The sequence below is a fragment of the Formica exsecta genome, unplaced genomic scaffold, assembly GCF_003651465.1.
Source record: "Formica exsecta isolate Colony F162 unplaced genomic scaffold, ASM365146v1 scaffold175, whole genome shotgun sequence".
Lineage (NCBI taxonomy): Eukaryota > Metazoa > Arthropoda > Insecta > Hymenoptera > Formicidae > Formica > Formica exsecta.
The window spans coordinates 505,288-523,457 of record NW_021849067.1 but is presented as its reverse complement, the minus strand read 5'-3'; the positions used below and the strand labels follow the sequence as shown (position 1 = coordinate 523,457).

At 32.0% G+C, this 18,170-nt stretch overlaps 2 protein-coding genes across 5 annotated transcripts in view; one reads left to right on the top strand and one right to left on the bottom strand.

The window, feature by feature from the left end:
• Positions 1–3,028: 3,028 nt before the first annotated feature.
• On the bottom strand, positions 3,029–16,352 carry LOC115233409 (transmembrane protein 189). Of its 4 annotated transcripts, none has more exons than XM_029803801.1 (5): positions 16,282–16,352; positions 4,575–5,177; positions 3,957–4,168; positions 3,655–3,873; positions 3,029–3,395 (listed from the first exon to the last, which is right to left on the bottom strand). In XM_029803801.1, exons 2-5 carry the CDS (start codon positions 4,804–4,806, stop codon positions 3,135–3,137), a joined length of 924 nt encoding a protein of 307 aa, XP_029659661.1. In that variant the 5' UTR covers positions 4,807–5,177; positions 16,282–16,352; the 3' UTR covers positions 3,029–3,134. The 4 variants fall into 4 exon arrangements, with proteins under 4 accessions (XP_029659661.1, XP_029659660.1, XP_029659662.1 ...); XM_029803800.1 differs by lacking the exon at positions 16,282–16,352 and adding an exon at positions 16,084–16,190; XM_029803802.1 differs by lacking the exon at positions 16,282–16,352 and adding an exon at positions 9,065–9,598.
• The window catches only part of LOC115233411 (U6 snRNA-associated Sm-like protein LSm4), a 9,143-nt gene continuing 7,154 nt past the window's right edge, over positions 16,182–18,170 (top strand). The window contains exon 1 of the mRNA XM_029803806.1: positions 16,182–16,353. Coding sequence (XP_029659666.1) covers positions 16,246–16,353 — 108 coding nt within the window. The 5' untranslated portion in view covers positions 16,182–16,245. The remainder of the gene's footprint in view (positions 16,354–18,170) is intronic.

The following is an 18,170-nucleotide window of genomic DNA, read 5'->3' as shown; positions in this document are numbered from 1 at the left end:
TACACATTTTTTGTATTATACATCCAACATTCATTCGGCATATTCTTAATTACATTTTTTAATCTTATTCATTACAAGAACTATGTTTAAACGAAACATAATATTTATCTCTCATATAAAAATGTATGTATGTGTATGTATACTAAAATCATATATTACTTATGTATATTAATAGCAACGTAAATTTTATATTAATGTCACATAACGGGGACGGGTAAGCAAAATTGTTCGTTTGTAAAATTTATATACATATAGTAGTTTCAAATCCAACAGTTCAGTAACATCGTATATCGTTATATCGACTATTTACATAATGTTACTAGTTAAACAATTAGCTTTTCCAATGTTCTCTTTAAAAAATGTAGATTTCTAGAATAAAATATGCTAATCCGGTAGATTTTTATCAAATTCCCTCTATTAATATTATAAATAGCTGTACATTTTTATTTGTATTAGAAATTTCTAATACTTGATTAACAGCATTCTTGATTTAATAAATGCTCCTGCCTTTTTGTTTGCATTTATTGAATTCATATTCTTACAGCATTGTTTTTTCGCCTAACATATAATTATATTCATTATATATAAAAAGCCTATTTTTTCTCTTCCCCAATTGAAATTAAAGTTTAACTTGAACGTTTGAATTGGAATATTTATAAGATATTTTAATCACTTTATTGCGCAGGTGATAGGATTTGAAAAGAAAATATAAAGAAACTTATTGTATTAGTATATCTCATATATACTGATCATTTAATTAAATAAATATGTAAATAAATAAAATTGTCTCTTTGGATCTAATATTTCACAGCGATATTAAATAATTCTCATCACACATTGTATATGAAAATAAAGTAGTTTCAAATCTGGCTGGATTTTAATCTGACCAGTTTGTTTGAAATTTATACTTTGTCTCTTTTATAACAATAATAATAACAATAACAATGGTTACAATAATCACAGTAACTGTGATCTTCTTATAAATAATATATTTTCTTTAAAAGATATTTCTCATTTGCATGTAAGGAACTTAAAATTTATGGTCGAATTTTAAAGTATATTAAACATACGTGTTACAGTTGTATGCTTTGACATTAGCTAAAAATAAAACGTTTGTAGATGAGCAAAAATATTGTAAACGGTTTATCAGACACATACAGTAAACTGCATATATAACTTTATCAAAATTAAACCAAGCGTTCAAAAGATTGTTATACATAGAGCGGTAAGTCGCTTTTGGTCCCTGAACCTACGACCTACGACTTGTACTTGCTTAGCACCTCACGATTATTAGACCCTTATTTATGTTCCAAACTAAGAAATGTAACAAGTGTGCAAGATGCAAAGAAATATGCATGCAAGAAACAAAATTTTAGTAACACATTATTATCTTTGTGTAGAAATTTTCTATTCTCATGCATTTCGTGTGTATAATTATTTATTTCTTCTTTGTCTTATCGATCGTTCATGTATCGTAGTGTATTTTCTCCCAGAATCTTAATTTTAAATATTTTTCTACAATAAAAAAAGCGCTTTTAACCATTTCTTATAGTTTCTATATATGCATGTATATTTCCTATAGCATACTATGCGGTTTCAACATGCATATCAATGATTACACATATTGTTACTATGTATGACACATAGTACTATCAAGCAGACATCTGACATACTATTGTACAATTCTTAACTTTAATCATACGAAAGAAATAAAAGGCAATCAAGAGCCAGCGCGGTAATTTGTGCGCATATGTTTTATTACAATCAAATTACATTTTCCTGCGTATTATTACTGTCACATTTTGGATATAATATATATTCCATATATTTTATAATTACGCTGGTCTTACGAGGATGGTCCAAAAAAAGGGATCAAAACGTACGCTTTTTGTGATTTTGTCTATCACGTAGTCAAAATGTCAATGTAATTTGATTGTAATAAAACATATGCGCACAAATTACCGCGCTGGCTCTTGATTGCCTTTTATTTCCTTCATATGATATATTCATAAGAGTCTTTATTAGTTAATTTGATCTTAGCTTTAAATTTTAGCAATAAAATTAATCAACTCGATTATACAAAAAATAACAACAAACAAATATTCAAATTATTGAAATGAAAGTATGTAATAAAATACTTTCTATGCTTTGCTATAATAAAATTAATTTTTATAACAAATCAGAAAAAAACTTTTAACTAAAGAATTCTAAAAATGTAAAATTTGAAATTGGCATTGTTAGTTTCGATCAATTGATGTATATATATAGCTCTTTCTCTCTCTTTGTACATATTTAAAAAATACATATATAAAAAATTTTGATTAACCTCATACAAAGCAGCAGGTTCAGGGAATTCAGTTTAATTTATATAAAAGATGAAATTGTGAAACATTTGTTTCAGTAAAAACGTTACAGTTACAGTTGATTTTTGATAAAAGAAAAAAAACAGAGAGAGAGAAAATTGTTGATTCATCAAAAATTGATAATATTTTGCAGATAGCTTTGTACATGAAATTAACAATTCAATAATTTTCAAATATCCTCTTATATATGCGATTAGATGTACATGTGTATGTACATACATAATACCGAAATCATATATACATAATCGCGTATGTATTTATCACGTGTTATATAATTTCTTATGTTTGCTTTTATCCATTTAACTACACATTAGAAAAATGTAATTAATTTTTTCAAAAGATACTTAAGATATTTTAGCCTATTCTATACATCTGACCTTTAACATCAGATTTTTTCAAATTGCTTTGTATATCGTGTTAAAATAAAGTTTATAATTTGTGCAATTTGATGCATGGTGATTGTGCGGTATATAAAGACATTATCAATATAGTGGTGTCGATAGAATCGTCAGATTGCAAATTCGTAAGTCTTTTGTCTTCACAAAAGACTTAGTTTGAAAAAAGTGTATATATACATACATGTGTGTACACTTTTCTGGCAATCGAGGATTCCATGCATATAAACCTTTTACTATTGCCCATACAAACTTTTCACTTAATTTCTATTTTATAGTTCGATGTTTGAGTTTCGTTTCGATATTTGGCTGTATGTTAAATATCTTGATTGTACAATAAAATGTACAGTAACGAAAGGAGGGCAATTATTAATTCTCAAGAACGCTTCTGTGCCCATTTCAGATCATCTGCTCTGGGTTTACAACCGATAGTCCTTTCGATTATCACCTCCAAGATGTACCAAAATTGGAGTTTTTCTAAGGGCCAATTCAACCATCCTGTAGTAATGCAAAAGTAAGTCTCGTGAGGCGCGACATGGTGCACTCGATGATGCTTTCTTGGCAGGATAATTCTGTGTTCTTGAAGCCAAATAACCCAAGTAGGTAATCCAAAATATGTATGCGACCATTTGTGTATCTGTAAAGTATATTGCTCTAAATATATTATATCTATATTTTTCTTTATAAATATGCAATACAAAATAATCTCTCGTAAATATATTGTTCATATAAAACTGGAACAAAATTGGAACATATCCCAATACTAAATATATGATAAGACAAGATAAAGTGTACGAGAGATAAAATTAAAATATTTTATTATGTAAACTGATTAATTTTTTTTTTTAAACACTTGTACTTTCTTAACGCTTATCTTTTTCTAATTAGATATTTACCTGATTAGTCATTGCTACAAAAATGGCAAGCAAGAACCAATAACACGTCCAAACAAATTTCTGTTGCATTTCTACTTCGGGCAATGTCAGAAAATCCCACGTGAGTTTGGATAGTACTGGTATCGCGACCATAAAATTATCGCCGTTAGTCTCTATGAAATCGTGTCTCGTTATGCTGGTAGGATCTATATGATGTTCACGAAATGGTCTTAGAAAATTCTAGGGAAGGAGAGAATATAATGTTTTTGTAAATTAAAAAATTTAAGATTTGCATACATTTTTTTAACATGAAAGTGCCTTACCTTCCCCAGAATCGGAAGTTCAACGGATCCCCAGGTATCCGCGGCCCAATGAACCAAACCGGATCCAAAATCAGCCGTGATAATACCGCATAATGCAGCTATTGCTATGGAACTTAAATTTTCCAATCGTAATCTTATGAGCACAAGAACAGAGTTCACGGCTATGAGTGTAATACAAATTCCTACACAGATGCACTCTTGTGTTCTCTTCCCTGAAAGTGTACGTTGTATCGTAATTATGGCACAATTGTTTATTGTAATACAATTATTTCAAATCAATTTGTTGGAAAAGTAGCAATCCATAATGATTTTTAAAAAATAGTAATATGTAACAAGATTTTTGGAAAAAATTTGTAAAGAGTTAAGTCTTGCATCGTCATAAAATATGTGAAAAATACACAAATCTGTAAGCATTCGCATCTTTTATATTTGATAAAATATGCACTTATGAAAATTTTGTTAATAAATACTGTGCTTTCTGCATTTTTCTGACAAAGCAAAAACTGCAATGTGCAATCGATACGAATAATTAATAGTAGGTCGTCATATAATAAATTTCAGGTAGGATACAACCGTGCGATCAGAGTCTTAAATGATTGCGGTAAAAAATCTACATACCGGTACTATACAGATTTGCAAGCTCTTGGGCACCTTTGTGATTTGGACCCCATCTAGGCACGGTCTTATCTTCTTGCGACGTCGGTACTACTGAGTTGGCATTAGGATCATCTTCGAGCATCGAGTTTTCGTAAATCTGGCGCTCAGTCTTCACAGGTGCCAAGAAATTGGTCGCCATAGAACACGCAGCCGACGCGGCTTGCCCCAGGTTCGGCACTTTTATATCCTCCATATTCTTAGTCGAAATATATTCTTACGCGATTTTAATGTGATATTCCACCGCTCTTTCAAGATTCGAGCGCGCAATATCGCAAAACTCGCTCGTTCTTCGACATTGCGATACGACACTGTCGTATCGCTCATAGAAGAAGAAATAAAGATGCAACAGCTTTTTTTTATGTACTGAATTATTTTGGGACGATCATTACATTACGCATCTCTTCGATATCGCGCGAAAAATCGTTTACTCTAATCCGTGCAACAAAGCCATGAATTGTCAATTCGCGCATTATATATCCTGAGAAAGATTTAGAATCTCCTTCACACACCTGTTTCCTTCAGGTCTCCCGTATTTTCTGAGGTATCGAACGTTGCGGCAAATACCTGCAATTAAATAAACCATAAAAGAGAATTGATTAAACGCGTGTAAATTTCTCAGTTAGACAATTTAATATCGTGAATCATATAAATTATTATTAATTAAACTAGTAAAATATTTAAGCTCGCGATCCATATCGCATATTTACATATAAATATAGCCGTATGATTATAAATAAGTATTTAATAATTTTAAATATACGCGACCTTTGTAATAGCAAATGCGAATATGTATATGTATATGTATATCAGTCATGATACATTTTTATGCAATGAAATATCAATAAATATCAATAAATGTGTCTACATCTATTATACGTGCATTGTATATAGAGTGCAAATTATAGAGAGCACGTCGTATATGTGTGTGTGTGTGAAACACGAAAAAATAATTACGATGACGCGTACGATTCCTTATATCATCAATATTATCTCACATCAAATCCGGAAATCCGAATTTTCTATATTTATTTTATTACAATTATGTACAATTTATTAGAATAATCGAATAATTTGCTCTCTTTCACGACTCTTGCAAATATCGTTAAAAAAAAATATTTATATTCGCGCGCGTTTTTCAATGTCTAGATGCACATAAAAAATAATAATTATATTTATTTGTAACAAGGAAAATAATCGACGTAATGTATTTCTGTGCGCATTGTTCCTCGCGTCCATCTATAATCTTTTTAAAATTACAAATTTTCCTTGATCTATTTTCTCTTAACGAGAATGTCGAGAGATGTCATCTCGTATTGCACATCATTTTCATACTTTTAATATTATATATCTTTGTAATTCAAATCAAAACCTTATCAAACTAAAATATGTACTTAAAATTAACTGATATGATTTTGATATGAATATTTAATTTATTGGTTCTTTTGAAACTGAGTTTTCAAAAAGTCCTTCATTTTCAGTCGTTTTATTCAAAACGTTACGAATGTCTCAAAATTTATATAAAGAAGAAAAATCGATTGAAAATTGATCAAAAAATTCAAGAGAAATCTCGAGTCTTGCGCTTAATAAGGGGGATCTCGTATGTCTGTGATATTATTCACATTGATATTACAAGTTCATACATGATTCGTATGTACATATATAATTGGATATTACAAAGCCCATGCGCACATTTTATAATAGATTATGTATTGTAATGTCGCTGTAATATCAGACTATACGAAATTCTACTCGAATTACTCGGTACGCAACTATAAAGTGGGTTAATTTGGCACTTACACGCGACAATATACTTCGTCTTTATGCCTCTGCGAATACCGTGTAGTGTTCTTTACACTTTACACGATGCGATTAGTACTTCTTAATGTCAATACGTTTTCAAACATTCTGTATATTAGCAGATTTTTTTCGCAGATCTCAAGCGTAAAGCTGTGAAATATATATATATATATATTTGTATACAATTCATTTATGCGAATACCGTGACTCGATTATTATATTCCGCGTTTCGAAATAATAACCAAAAAAAAAAAAATCGCTAAAAAAAATTGATTCTCAAGATTGGTCAAAGAAACCGCGATGTAAAAAAAAAAAAGAAAGTGCATTTTTAATGAAGGATATATATTTTGTGTATATTACATAATCTTTTCTTTTCTTTTATACATATATACAGAGTTACAGACAGTGTGACAAAAGGATAGGCAAAATCATTTCGTTCATCATGACTCATGATGAAAGAGGACGATAATCATAGGGGAAGAAAAAAGAAAATGTGTATAGACCAAGTATATTACAGATTATCTGACCCTTGAAGGATTTGTTCCCGAAGAAGACTGCATCGCAGATATGCGAATCGAATGAGCTTTCAAACTAGGACTTTTTAATGCCTTGGCGAATAATCGCGTGCCGATAATTAAACCGAAGGCAAAGGGTTGAAGGTTCGCGCACGACAATGTAATCGATCAACTTCCACGCCATAACAACGTATCATGTACGTCATCATCTACACGCGAAATTTCTCTCGTCGCGCCATATAGGCGTTTGCTTTCATTTATTGCGGTTTAGCTAAATGCTAGGAACGCGCCAGTTTACGAGAGATACGTGTTGTTATTAGATTAGAGAGAAAATTTTTACATTTTTAATATATGTCGCTTATTACATTATTTTCGATACTTAAAAAAAAAAGCAATGATTTTTCCAACGTACGCGTTAACGTTGCAAAATATTATTTGGTCGTTTGCATGACTTTATAAATTGAAGAAAGATATAACGGAGTATTGTCAAGGAAACTATTAAATTCCCAGGAATCTCCATCTTTTTATATATATAATTAATATCATCAATTAGCATATATTATAATATTGCGCTGTATATTTTACAATATATGTTCATGTTTATGATTTGATAATGATACATTTTTTTCTGGCCAAGTTTCAAATTTTTTTGGATGAGATAAACATTTGATAGGAACGCAATATCACCGATGCAACAGTGTAACTGGCGATGACTTTATGTGCACTCGCGAGAAGGCGAGATCAAAGCGAATGGAGAAAAAAATAGGTTGAAGTGACCTCATTTGATCAAGTCATAATCTTCGTCGCATTATAAGCGATACATACATACACACATGTGTTCTTATATGCATAGTTAAAAGATTTATACACACAACTCGCAAATGGATCCCACATTCAAAGTATCACCGTTGTATATAGGGTAGGAGGAATGGCATTTTTCTCTCCTTAGGATTCAAATGCGTTACGGGTACACATATACATATGCTTTGCAAATATGTATCCTCTCGCTAGATGCATTCATACACAAATTCATACACAATGAGTCACAACGGCATTCATACTCCTATCTATGTCTTGTCTCATTCTGTCTTGAGATAATTTGTGTGTGTTGGCCTCAATTAATTGACGTCTTTAGAATACATATTATAGCGAGTATTGTGAGATTCTTATCAATATAATATGTATATATCTATCAAAAACTTTGTATAAAAAATATTAATTGCTCGGAATCAGCAATTAGAAAAGTACGAGTATTCTTATGATTCATTATACATATATATGTATGTGATTCGCTCGGTTGTCATCACACATGAACGTAATACGCGCTTGAGCATTCTATTCGTGCGTAACAAAGAGACGGAACTTTGATTGGAAATAAGCTGAGAGAATCACTAATTTAATCAAGTATTTAATCTAATACTTGATAAATATCTTTTTTCAACGATAATGTAATATAATTAAGATATTGTTTGAAAAGGATATTAATTTAATATTTGTGTACATAATGTAACTAAAATATTAATTTTATATATTATCAGAAAATTTTCACGCACACCAGCCCAATGAATAATTTCCTAAATAAATTAAGGCCTATTTTATCATGCTAGAAATTATTTTTGGGCCAGCATATAATATTATTACGTTTCTATATCTTTCCTTTGTAAATTCTCTCATTTTTTTTTTTTTGACAGTGAGATTGCTTCCTGTTATTTCGCAAGATTAAATAGGAGATCGTATATATATAGTGATTCTACAAAATCACACTAAATACAAAAGATTAATTCTTTTTCAACACGACTTTTTTTTCTCAAAATTTAAAACGCTCGATTGTGCGCACAAGCATCCAACTATCGCGCTATAAACTCGCATACATTGCTCGAGCACGTGAGCGAGCGTGGCATAATACATTCGTAATAAAAAGTATTCTATTGCCAAAGAAGCGCGGATTGACGAGGAATCTAATAGACGCCCACATTCCTCCCTCTTTTCCCTCCTACAAATATATACACGCACGCGTGCGGACACGGACACGACGACGCGACAACGTGTGTATACGCGTGCAAACTCGATCGTTCGTTAAAAAAGATTGAGAAACCTTCGCGTCATTATTGGCAATGGGGTAGCGTTACGACATCGTACCTGCTTGCCCTTGCTGTAGCCGGCTCCAAAGTGTCTCCTCGGCTGCGGCGAGTGTGATCGCCGACGCGGATGCGCGATGTGGCAGCCATGCGAGGGGTCGGTCTCGGTTAGAAAACTCAATTAGTCACTGACGGAGTGATTAGAACGGTAGAACGACGAAAAGAAGATTGTAAAGCCGCCGCGTCTCATACCGGCACGATGATAGACGCCACACCGCACACACACAAACATATATATGCACATGTATACACTTGACGCAACGCATCTCGTCGCGTGCATTCGCGAAGACGTCACGCTCGTTTGCCGGCTACTCCCTAAATTCCTAGCAATAGAGTTCAGACGGTATTCTTTATTCAGCCAAGTATTCGTACCAGAGCTATTCACGAACGGCTGGCTGTAGGCCGGGCGAGCGATAACAACCGCGTTATAAAAGGCAATCTTGAAGAGAGTACGCGAGAAGCGTCAGAGACAAATATATTGGTAATAAAATGAAGAGAGAAGGCGAGAAACTATGAATGAAACGGAAAAAGAGACGAGAAAGAGAAGGAAAAGAGAAAGAGAAAGAAGGGATGGATAGAAAACGAGAGCGACAGCCGTTGGAAGAGGCGCGTTTGTGCTCGGACTCGGGCTTGTCTCTCGATAGGTCTCGAGGAGCCATGAAAACGGTGGAAACGCGCGGCGATTGAAATGACTGAAAGCGACCTGGAATACCGACGCCGCCGACGCGACGCCACGCGACGCCACGCGACGCCACGCGACGCCACGCGACGCCACGCGACGCCACGCAACGGAGGCGCTGCTGCCTCTTCCCCGTTCGTTACCCGCCACCGCCACCGCCGCCCACATCTCACATACTCCACACTCGTACATTTCCATTCCCCGCGATCGGCGCCCGACGCCGCCTCATGCCTGACGACAGCGTCGCGACGCCGTTTCTCGTGGTGCTGTCATGCGGTTGGTGGTTGGTGTCGGTATGACTCGATTGCTCGACGCTCGATTCGTCATTCGTGCGATCAGCGCACGCCATACGCCACACACGTCACACGACGACACATGCGTGCTGAGAGTCGAGACACGTGTGTGTGCTTTTCTGTCTGATGAGTTTAGCGTTTGCGTGCGATCGTTGCGCGGCCGAGGTCTTTTACAATTTTTCAGTCCTTGATCGAAAAAATTAATACCTTCGAATTGTTTCATATTCTAACTGTATTTTTTCCTTTCTCTTTATACATATATACATCTTTTTAATACTTAAATTCAGAACGATGAATATTTAAAAATTAAAACATCTACGCGTAAAAAACTAATCCGCTTTAATATTATTTATATATATATATACTAGTAAATTTTATATATCGAAATAAATCATTTTTGAAACTAATATCTGTTAATAATTTTTCTTTTTACCCACTTGCTTCAGATCTTTTAAATAAAAACGCTAAAATTTTAAATTATTAGTATTTACGTGCTTAAGAGAATTAACCAATATATATACTATATATATATACCACATACTCTTTAAGGTCACTCTTAATGAAGCCTTTTGTAGTTATACAAGGACAATGTTCCTCATAGATATTGGAAATCGTTAATGATATAATACATATCTCCATCTATCGATTTTATAATTTGAACGGTTTCTCAATCTACTTATCAATCCCCGCGGGATTTTTTTTTATTCAAAAATGTATATTTAAACTTTGAACAGGGCTGAGATGCTCTCTTTACTTTTTATATTTTTTATATATACATAATGTATGCGATCTGATACCTTAAGCACAAAATTATACAAATAAAAAAATCATATATATATACAGGGTGGGGAAAAAGTCCCGGACCCTTGAAATATCTCGGAAGGAGTGAGATGTAGAAAAAAATGTTTCAGACAAAAATTGTATGGTTTCGAGGGGGCCACATGATAAAAATATGGACTTGATCTTGAGTGACCTTTTCAAGGTGAGGTCATTGTGATTGATGTTTTCTTAAATGGAACCCTCCGTTTTTATTACATATTCTTGTAGCTTATCTCGAGAGCTTTTCAAAACACTATAATAAAGTATTTTTTTATTAAGTACTTTTTGAATTATTTTATATCTCAATCTGACATATTTTGATATAAAAAATAAAATATCTCATAAAATATTTAGTTTTCGATAATCTTACCATAATACTTTTATGTACAGAATAAGAAGACAAATCAATTAGTGTAAAAAAAATAATTGTTTTTAAGAAATATCAAAATATGTTAGATTAAGATATAAAATAATTCAAAAAGTACTCGATAAAAAATACTTTATTATAGTGTTTTGAAAAGCTCTCGAGATAAGCTATAAGAATATGCAATAAAAAATGTGGGGTGTTATTTAAGAAAACATCGATCACATTGACCTCACCTTGAAAAGGTCACTCAAGGTCAAGTCCATATTTTTATCATGTGGCCCCCTCGAAACCATACAACTTTTGTCTGAAACATTTTTTTCTACATCTCACTCCTTCCGAGATATTTCAAGGGTCCGGGACTTTTTCCCCACCCTGTATATTATATATAATGCATACTCGAATTGGCCTTGAACCAAAATGTGATGGCTAGGGTAAAGAATCCTCTCGTCACAATGTACTTTAAATGATTGTGCGTATTCTCGATTAGCGCGCGCGCGCGTTCCTTCCTGCTATACATAACACGTGTTGTTTCGCAAAGTATTCATACTTTATTTAGAATCGACTTACATCGTCGAGGACAAACTTGGTTCTCTATTCGGAATAAGTGCGGCCGTTAAGACACGTTAAACATGATGAATTATACGACGATGCGAGTAATATACTCATGATAATAAAGTCGATCTTGGACCAACATATCCCAACAATCGCGATATTCACAAGGAAATTTCATCATTTTTATCAAAACCTATCGATTTCTGATTTATATAATCGTCACTTGGCGATTCATCAATATTTTCAAACACTGATACGATCGGTGTACCGTTGCTTTTCGCAATAAGCGGAGATTGATTTCACCCGCATGTCTGCCTTTCTATACATATATACATATATATATATATATATATATATAAACGGTTAATTATTTACAGAAGAAACCAATGTTACACTTTAGAGGTGTACTATGAATGTCTCACTGTATGTGTATAATACATACTACAGAACAATACATATACTATAGATTATAATTGCACTAATATAAATAGTTCTGAGAATAAATTTTTATATTTGAAAAAAATTTTCCGATATATCGTGACGAGAGTTTGTAAATTTGTTTTTAGATGAAATATAACAAGAATATGCAATAAAAAATGGGGGTTTCCATTTAAGAAAACATCGATCACATTGACCTCACCTTGAAAAGGTCACTCAAGGTCAAGTCCATATTTTTATCATGTGGCCCCCTCGAAACCATACAACTTTTGTCTGAAACATTTTTTTCTACATCTCACTCCTTCCGAGATATTTCAAGGGTCCGGGACTTTTTCCCCACCCTGTATATTATATATAATGCATACTCGAATTGGCCTTGAACCAAAATGTGATGGCTAGGGTAAAGAATCCTCTCGTCACAATGTACTTTAAATGATTGTGCGTATTCTCGATTAGCGCGCGCGCGCGTTCCTTCCTGCTATACATAACACGTGTTGTTTCGCAAAGTATTCATACTTTATTTAGAATCGACTTACATCGTCGAGGACAAACTTGGTTCTCTATTCGGAATAAGTGCGGCCGTTAAGACACGTTAAACATGATGAATTATACGACGATGCGAGTAATATACTCATGATAATAAAGTCGATCTTGGACCAACATATCCCAACAATCGCGATATTCACAAGGAAATTTCATCATTTTTATCAAAACCTATCGATTTCTGATTTATATAATCGTCACTTGGCGATTCATCAATATTTTCAAACACTGATACGATCGGTGTACCGTTGCTTTTCGCAATAAGCGGAGATTGATTTCACCCGCATGTCTGCCTTTCTATACATATATACATATATATATATATATATATATATAAACGGTTAATTATTTACAGAAGAAACCAATGTTACACTTTAGAGGTGTACTATGAATGTCTCACTGTATGTGTATAATACATACTACAGAACAATACATATACTATAGATTATAATTGCACTAATATAAACAGTTCTGGGAATGAATTTTTATATTTGAAAAAAATTTTCCGATATATCGTGACGAGAGTTTGTAAATTTGTTTTTAGATGAAATATATCTATGCCATTTTAAGAATTATGGAAATTGAAATTACACGAATGATGAATAATCTTTACCACGACTAAGTACGATTGCAAAGGAAATTGATTGAAACACATTATGGATATCGACCAAAAGTTTCATAGAGATGAAAAACTGAAAAGTGATACTTGTTTGGCATAAATTTGCCGAAATCATATAACTTATACTCAACTATTTTTATTGGATGAAATTAATGTAAAATCCGCGAAGGCGAAAAGTGAAAAGCTCATCAACAATTACATGATATGGATATACATATATGTATTTATGCACTATATCTACCACATTATTATAAATTGCCTTCAATATATTTTAATATCTTGAAGATATTTCGAAATGAAAAGGGAAAATCTACCAATTCGCGAGACATAGATAATCGTACACCTGGTCTGTTTCTAGGCAGCAAAAGTCGATATCTCGGAAAAGTGTAACAAGTTTCGACCGAACCGTCCGTTGTTTTGCGATGAAACGAAAGCGAAATACGTATGTAAGTAGGTACATACATATACATATAACTTTATGACAGTCTCTTACAATCATATAGATAGCGAGTGACTATACGTCGTGAAGCAACTATTCGAACAAGTCGCGGTTAAAATGGCTTCTATTAGATTCACGCATGCATCAATTCGTAATTACTTTCATCGGTATGTAATATGTGCGTGCCGACTATTCGTGTTACTCGTCAAATGAATGATCATAATCTTTCATCGGCATCACGCGATACGTATTTTCCTATTTTAATTTACATATTTGGATTATGATTATTTTATTCCAATTATCTTCGTTATCAAAAGTTTTTGCAAGTTTACGAGAATCTTGCGAATAATTTATGATAATATCTTTAAATAAAAACATCATTAAATCTCACTAGATTTTCTACTTTATTGTTATGAAGTTAAAAAAAAAAGTATAATAAGAGATTCATTCTATTCCGCTGCACACATATTAAAATAGACTGAATATAGATTTTAATAATTATTCTCGCATTATATATATGTATGTTGACATATTATATAATTAACATCGTTATTCATTTTATTCAATATCTCGTGTATTCTCATATATGCATAATTCTTGCGATCTTATCTGCGAAAAAATGATTCGTACGTATACCTCTTTTATATGCGATATATCTTACTCTCTCACTGATAATACTATTTAGTAAGAGATAACATGGACAAACACCTGGGATTTGTGTGTCTTCTTTTCGTAATTTTTTTCAGAAAGAGAGAGAGAGAGAGAGAAAAAATTAATAATCATTTTCCATGTCGCGCGAGAGGATCACATATATAGATATAAAATAATTTTCCAGATCAGACCGCGAGCACGTCTTTAAAACTTGATCCATATTTGTCTATTGTGTACGATCTCGCACTGATAACATATTATTCGAACATACGATACATATTAATTTATATAGCATATATATTTTATAGTAAGCATACGATTATCTTTAATAAAATTTTCTTTTCTTTTTACAACTTTGAGAAATTTTGCTTCCTCATAGAGAAAGCTTTGTTTTCGTGAAAAAATTTTTTTTTGAGATTTTAATGCCATGTTCAGAATATTCTAAAATGTCGAAACATCAAATTTAAAAAAAATGTCCGTATGTGTGTATGTGCACCAAAAGAACGTGGTTGCTCTAACTTTCGCAAATTTTGAGATATCGAGCTAAATTTTTTTATATGAATAGAGTATCATTAAAGGATGGTTGATATTGAATTTGGCCAGGATCGGTGAAGGGGTTTAGTTTTTATAAAATTTCGAATTTTTCTAAAAAAGGGTGTGGTTGCTCTAACTTCCGCAAATTTTGAGATATCGGGCTAAATATTTTTACATGATTAGAGTATCATTAAAGGATGGTTGACATTGAATTTGGTGAGGATCAGTAAAAGAGTTCATTTTCTATAAAATTTTGAATTTTTTGAGACATGTTTGTACACGCTCTAACTTTCACAAATTTCGAAATATTTTCCTCTATAAGGAAGCCAAAATTGAAAAACTCGCTTGCTTTAAGCTTTGTGAGCGAAATAAAATGATGAGGAAGCAATGTGCAAGTTTCTAATTTGCACAATTTTCATCTTGTTATGCTTTATGAAATAAAAATTGTCGCGAGCTCTCGCAAACATTCTGCACTTCATCATTATTTATTTTTATCATTTTTATCATATTATCACTCAAAAGTACGATGATAAGTGAGTTTTATGAAATGCATCATAAATTATGAAACGATTCTAGCAAATATGTAATTGTCATATATATTACACAACATACACACATACACACACACACACACACATTGGTATATATATATATACGTATAAAAATTTGATTACAAATTTTTATGAAAATTGCGTAACTGTGATAACTTGATGATTTGATAATAACTTTTATAAGTTAATTTTCTTTCTTTCTCCCTCGCATGTGTAAATGTATTGTACAGATAATTCATAATAATAAATATTAGAAAAATTGGAGAGAGAGAGAGAGAGAGAGAGAGAGAGAGAGAGAGAGAGAGAGAGATGATTTCTATCAAAAAGGAATCAAATATACCTTTATAATGCTTCTCAAAATGTAAAAAGATTTGATATTTTGCAAAAATAATTTGAAGCAGAAACAAATTAAAACTCTTGAAATTCTCGAGAAACTAATATCGATATATCGATATTTTTATGATTCTTCATCGTTTCTCATGTATATAAAAATAAATCCGCATAATGGCGCGAGACGATGTTTTTTTATACTTACATTAAATCGTCAGACACGCACCAAAGAAATGTGTTGAAATCTCTTTCTCCAATTTTGTAGCAAGCAATTGTATGTCGGTTGATGCGATAAACGACACAGTGGACTGTCGCGCGTGTCAATGTCGGAGTCTCGCGCGCGCACGCGAGTTGTTTTTCGTCGTGGATGAGACACTCATATGTAGCCGAGTATGTGCCTTACCTGATGTTGTGGGCTTGCGTGCTGCGAAGAATCGGCAGCGGTCGAGGACGATGGACATATGTACCGATGTATGTATGTACATTCGTATATATACATCCGTTTAAACTTCAACACAGCATTGTTGGCGAATGTAAATACAATCAAGAGACAATGGTTCAGGTTAAAAAACACTGATCTTTGTTTTTGCAAAGGACCGCTTCATCGTCTCTTACTTTTGTTAGTATATATTTAATTCTGCGTAATATTGGTTAACATCTGTGTTATTGTTGTTTGTAATCCCTGTGATTGTCGTATAATTAAATCTGAAAGCATACTGCATTATTTTACCGGACTGCGTACAAAAATCAAAATACTCATACGCCGCATATCTCTTTCTATTATATTTAGAAGTTATTACTGATATTCTCAAACTAAATACAATAAACTTTTACAGATTAGTATTAAAGTAAAAATTTATATTTAAATGTGAATTAACTCATTTGTCATCGTAATGTAAAAACTTTTTTTCGACATTGTTTTTTTTTATTACTGATGAAATGTGTAGATTATCGCGCATCAGATCTCTAATATAATATAATATATATAATAAAGAGATAAATCGAAGCAAAATCAAGTTATTAAATCATCAAGATCTTACCAGAAATCTCAAGTAACATAACGAGTTCAGCGATATAGACGATATAATGACGCTGCGAGATGGTTTCATTCACAAAACTGTTCCATTTACGCAATTCTCATATTATGCGCCGAGTGCAACTTGAATAGACGGCTCTTATAGTTGTTATAATACGTACGTATGTACATCAAAATCGATGAAAATCGAACACTTTGATGGCCTAAAATTGACACATTTTTATAATTTCAAATGTAGTTTATTATCAATAATTATTTAGATAGATGAAGAACTATATATTGCTACATCTAATCAATATATTTAAAAAATCACAATAATAAATACACATAAAGCGGAAAAATCATAATATTTTGTATAAATATATAAACATATTTTTCACATATTTGAATAAATATATATATATATATTATCTATACCTAAACTTTGAAATTTTAATAAATATTTATCTTTTAACTATCTAATGATTCTCAAACTTTTGACAAGCAAATTATATATTATATAAAATACACATATACACAAAATACATACACATATATATATATATGTATACACGCACAGAATAAAGGTGTTTAAACGTTACATATATCCCAACTTGAAAAATAGAAATTTATAGGCTCTCAAAACAAGTAAGAAAATTCGTTTAGAGAGATATGTTCGCAAATGCCTTGCTCAAGAGATACTGAAACTAATATATTATATCGAGACTATCATATTATGAATATTTTGAATACAGAATTTTATGAAATCATTCTTAAGTTGTAATAAATAAGTTAACAGAATATACATATTTTATTATCGAAAAATATAAAAATTTTAAAATAATTATAAATTTTATTTAAAACGCGGACCTTAAACAAAATGATAAGTCTGGCGGCGCATATATTTTATATAGAGAAGAGTATAATCTTGTAATTTATATCATTTATTTAAATAAATGGTGTTTATAAATATTTTTACTGAGTGTTACTATATTTTTATAACTTATTAAAGGAAAATATCAATCTTTTCTTCTTTTCTAATTCATTCGCTGAGAATCAAAATCTTGTAATAAAAGGTACTATACAATTTGCAAAATTTTCTACTTAGTACATGCAACCGACTAACTGTAAAGTTTCTCAACTGACAGTGACATCGGGAGAAAGCGTTTAAACGCGTATAGCAATCGGTGTTTAGAGTAATTAACACGATTGACCAATCAGAATTCTGTGTCCAATCGAACTGTAAGTCTGTTCGTTTTGCTTACACTTTTTACACT

Excerpts from the sequence above, each read along its gene's own strand:
- LOC115233409 (XM_029803801.1), bottom strand. The coding sequence starts at position 4,806 with ATGGAGGATATAAAAGTGCCGAACCTGGGGCAAGCCGCGTCGGCTGCG. Across the intron at positions 4,169-4,574 it reads TGCAAATCTGTATAGTACCG|GGAAGAGAACACAAGAGTGC; the intron begins GTATGTAGATTT and ends GTACACTTTCAG. Across the intron at positions 3,874-3,956 it reads AACTTCCGATTCTGGGGAAG|AATTTTCTAAGACCATTTCG; the intron begins GTAAGGCACTTT and ends CTCCTTCCCTAG.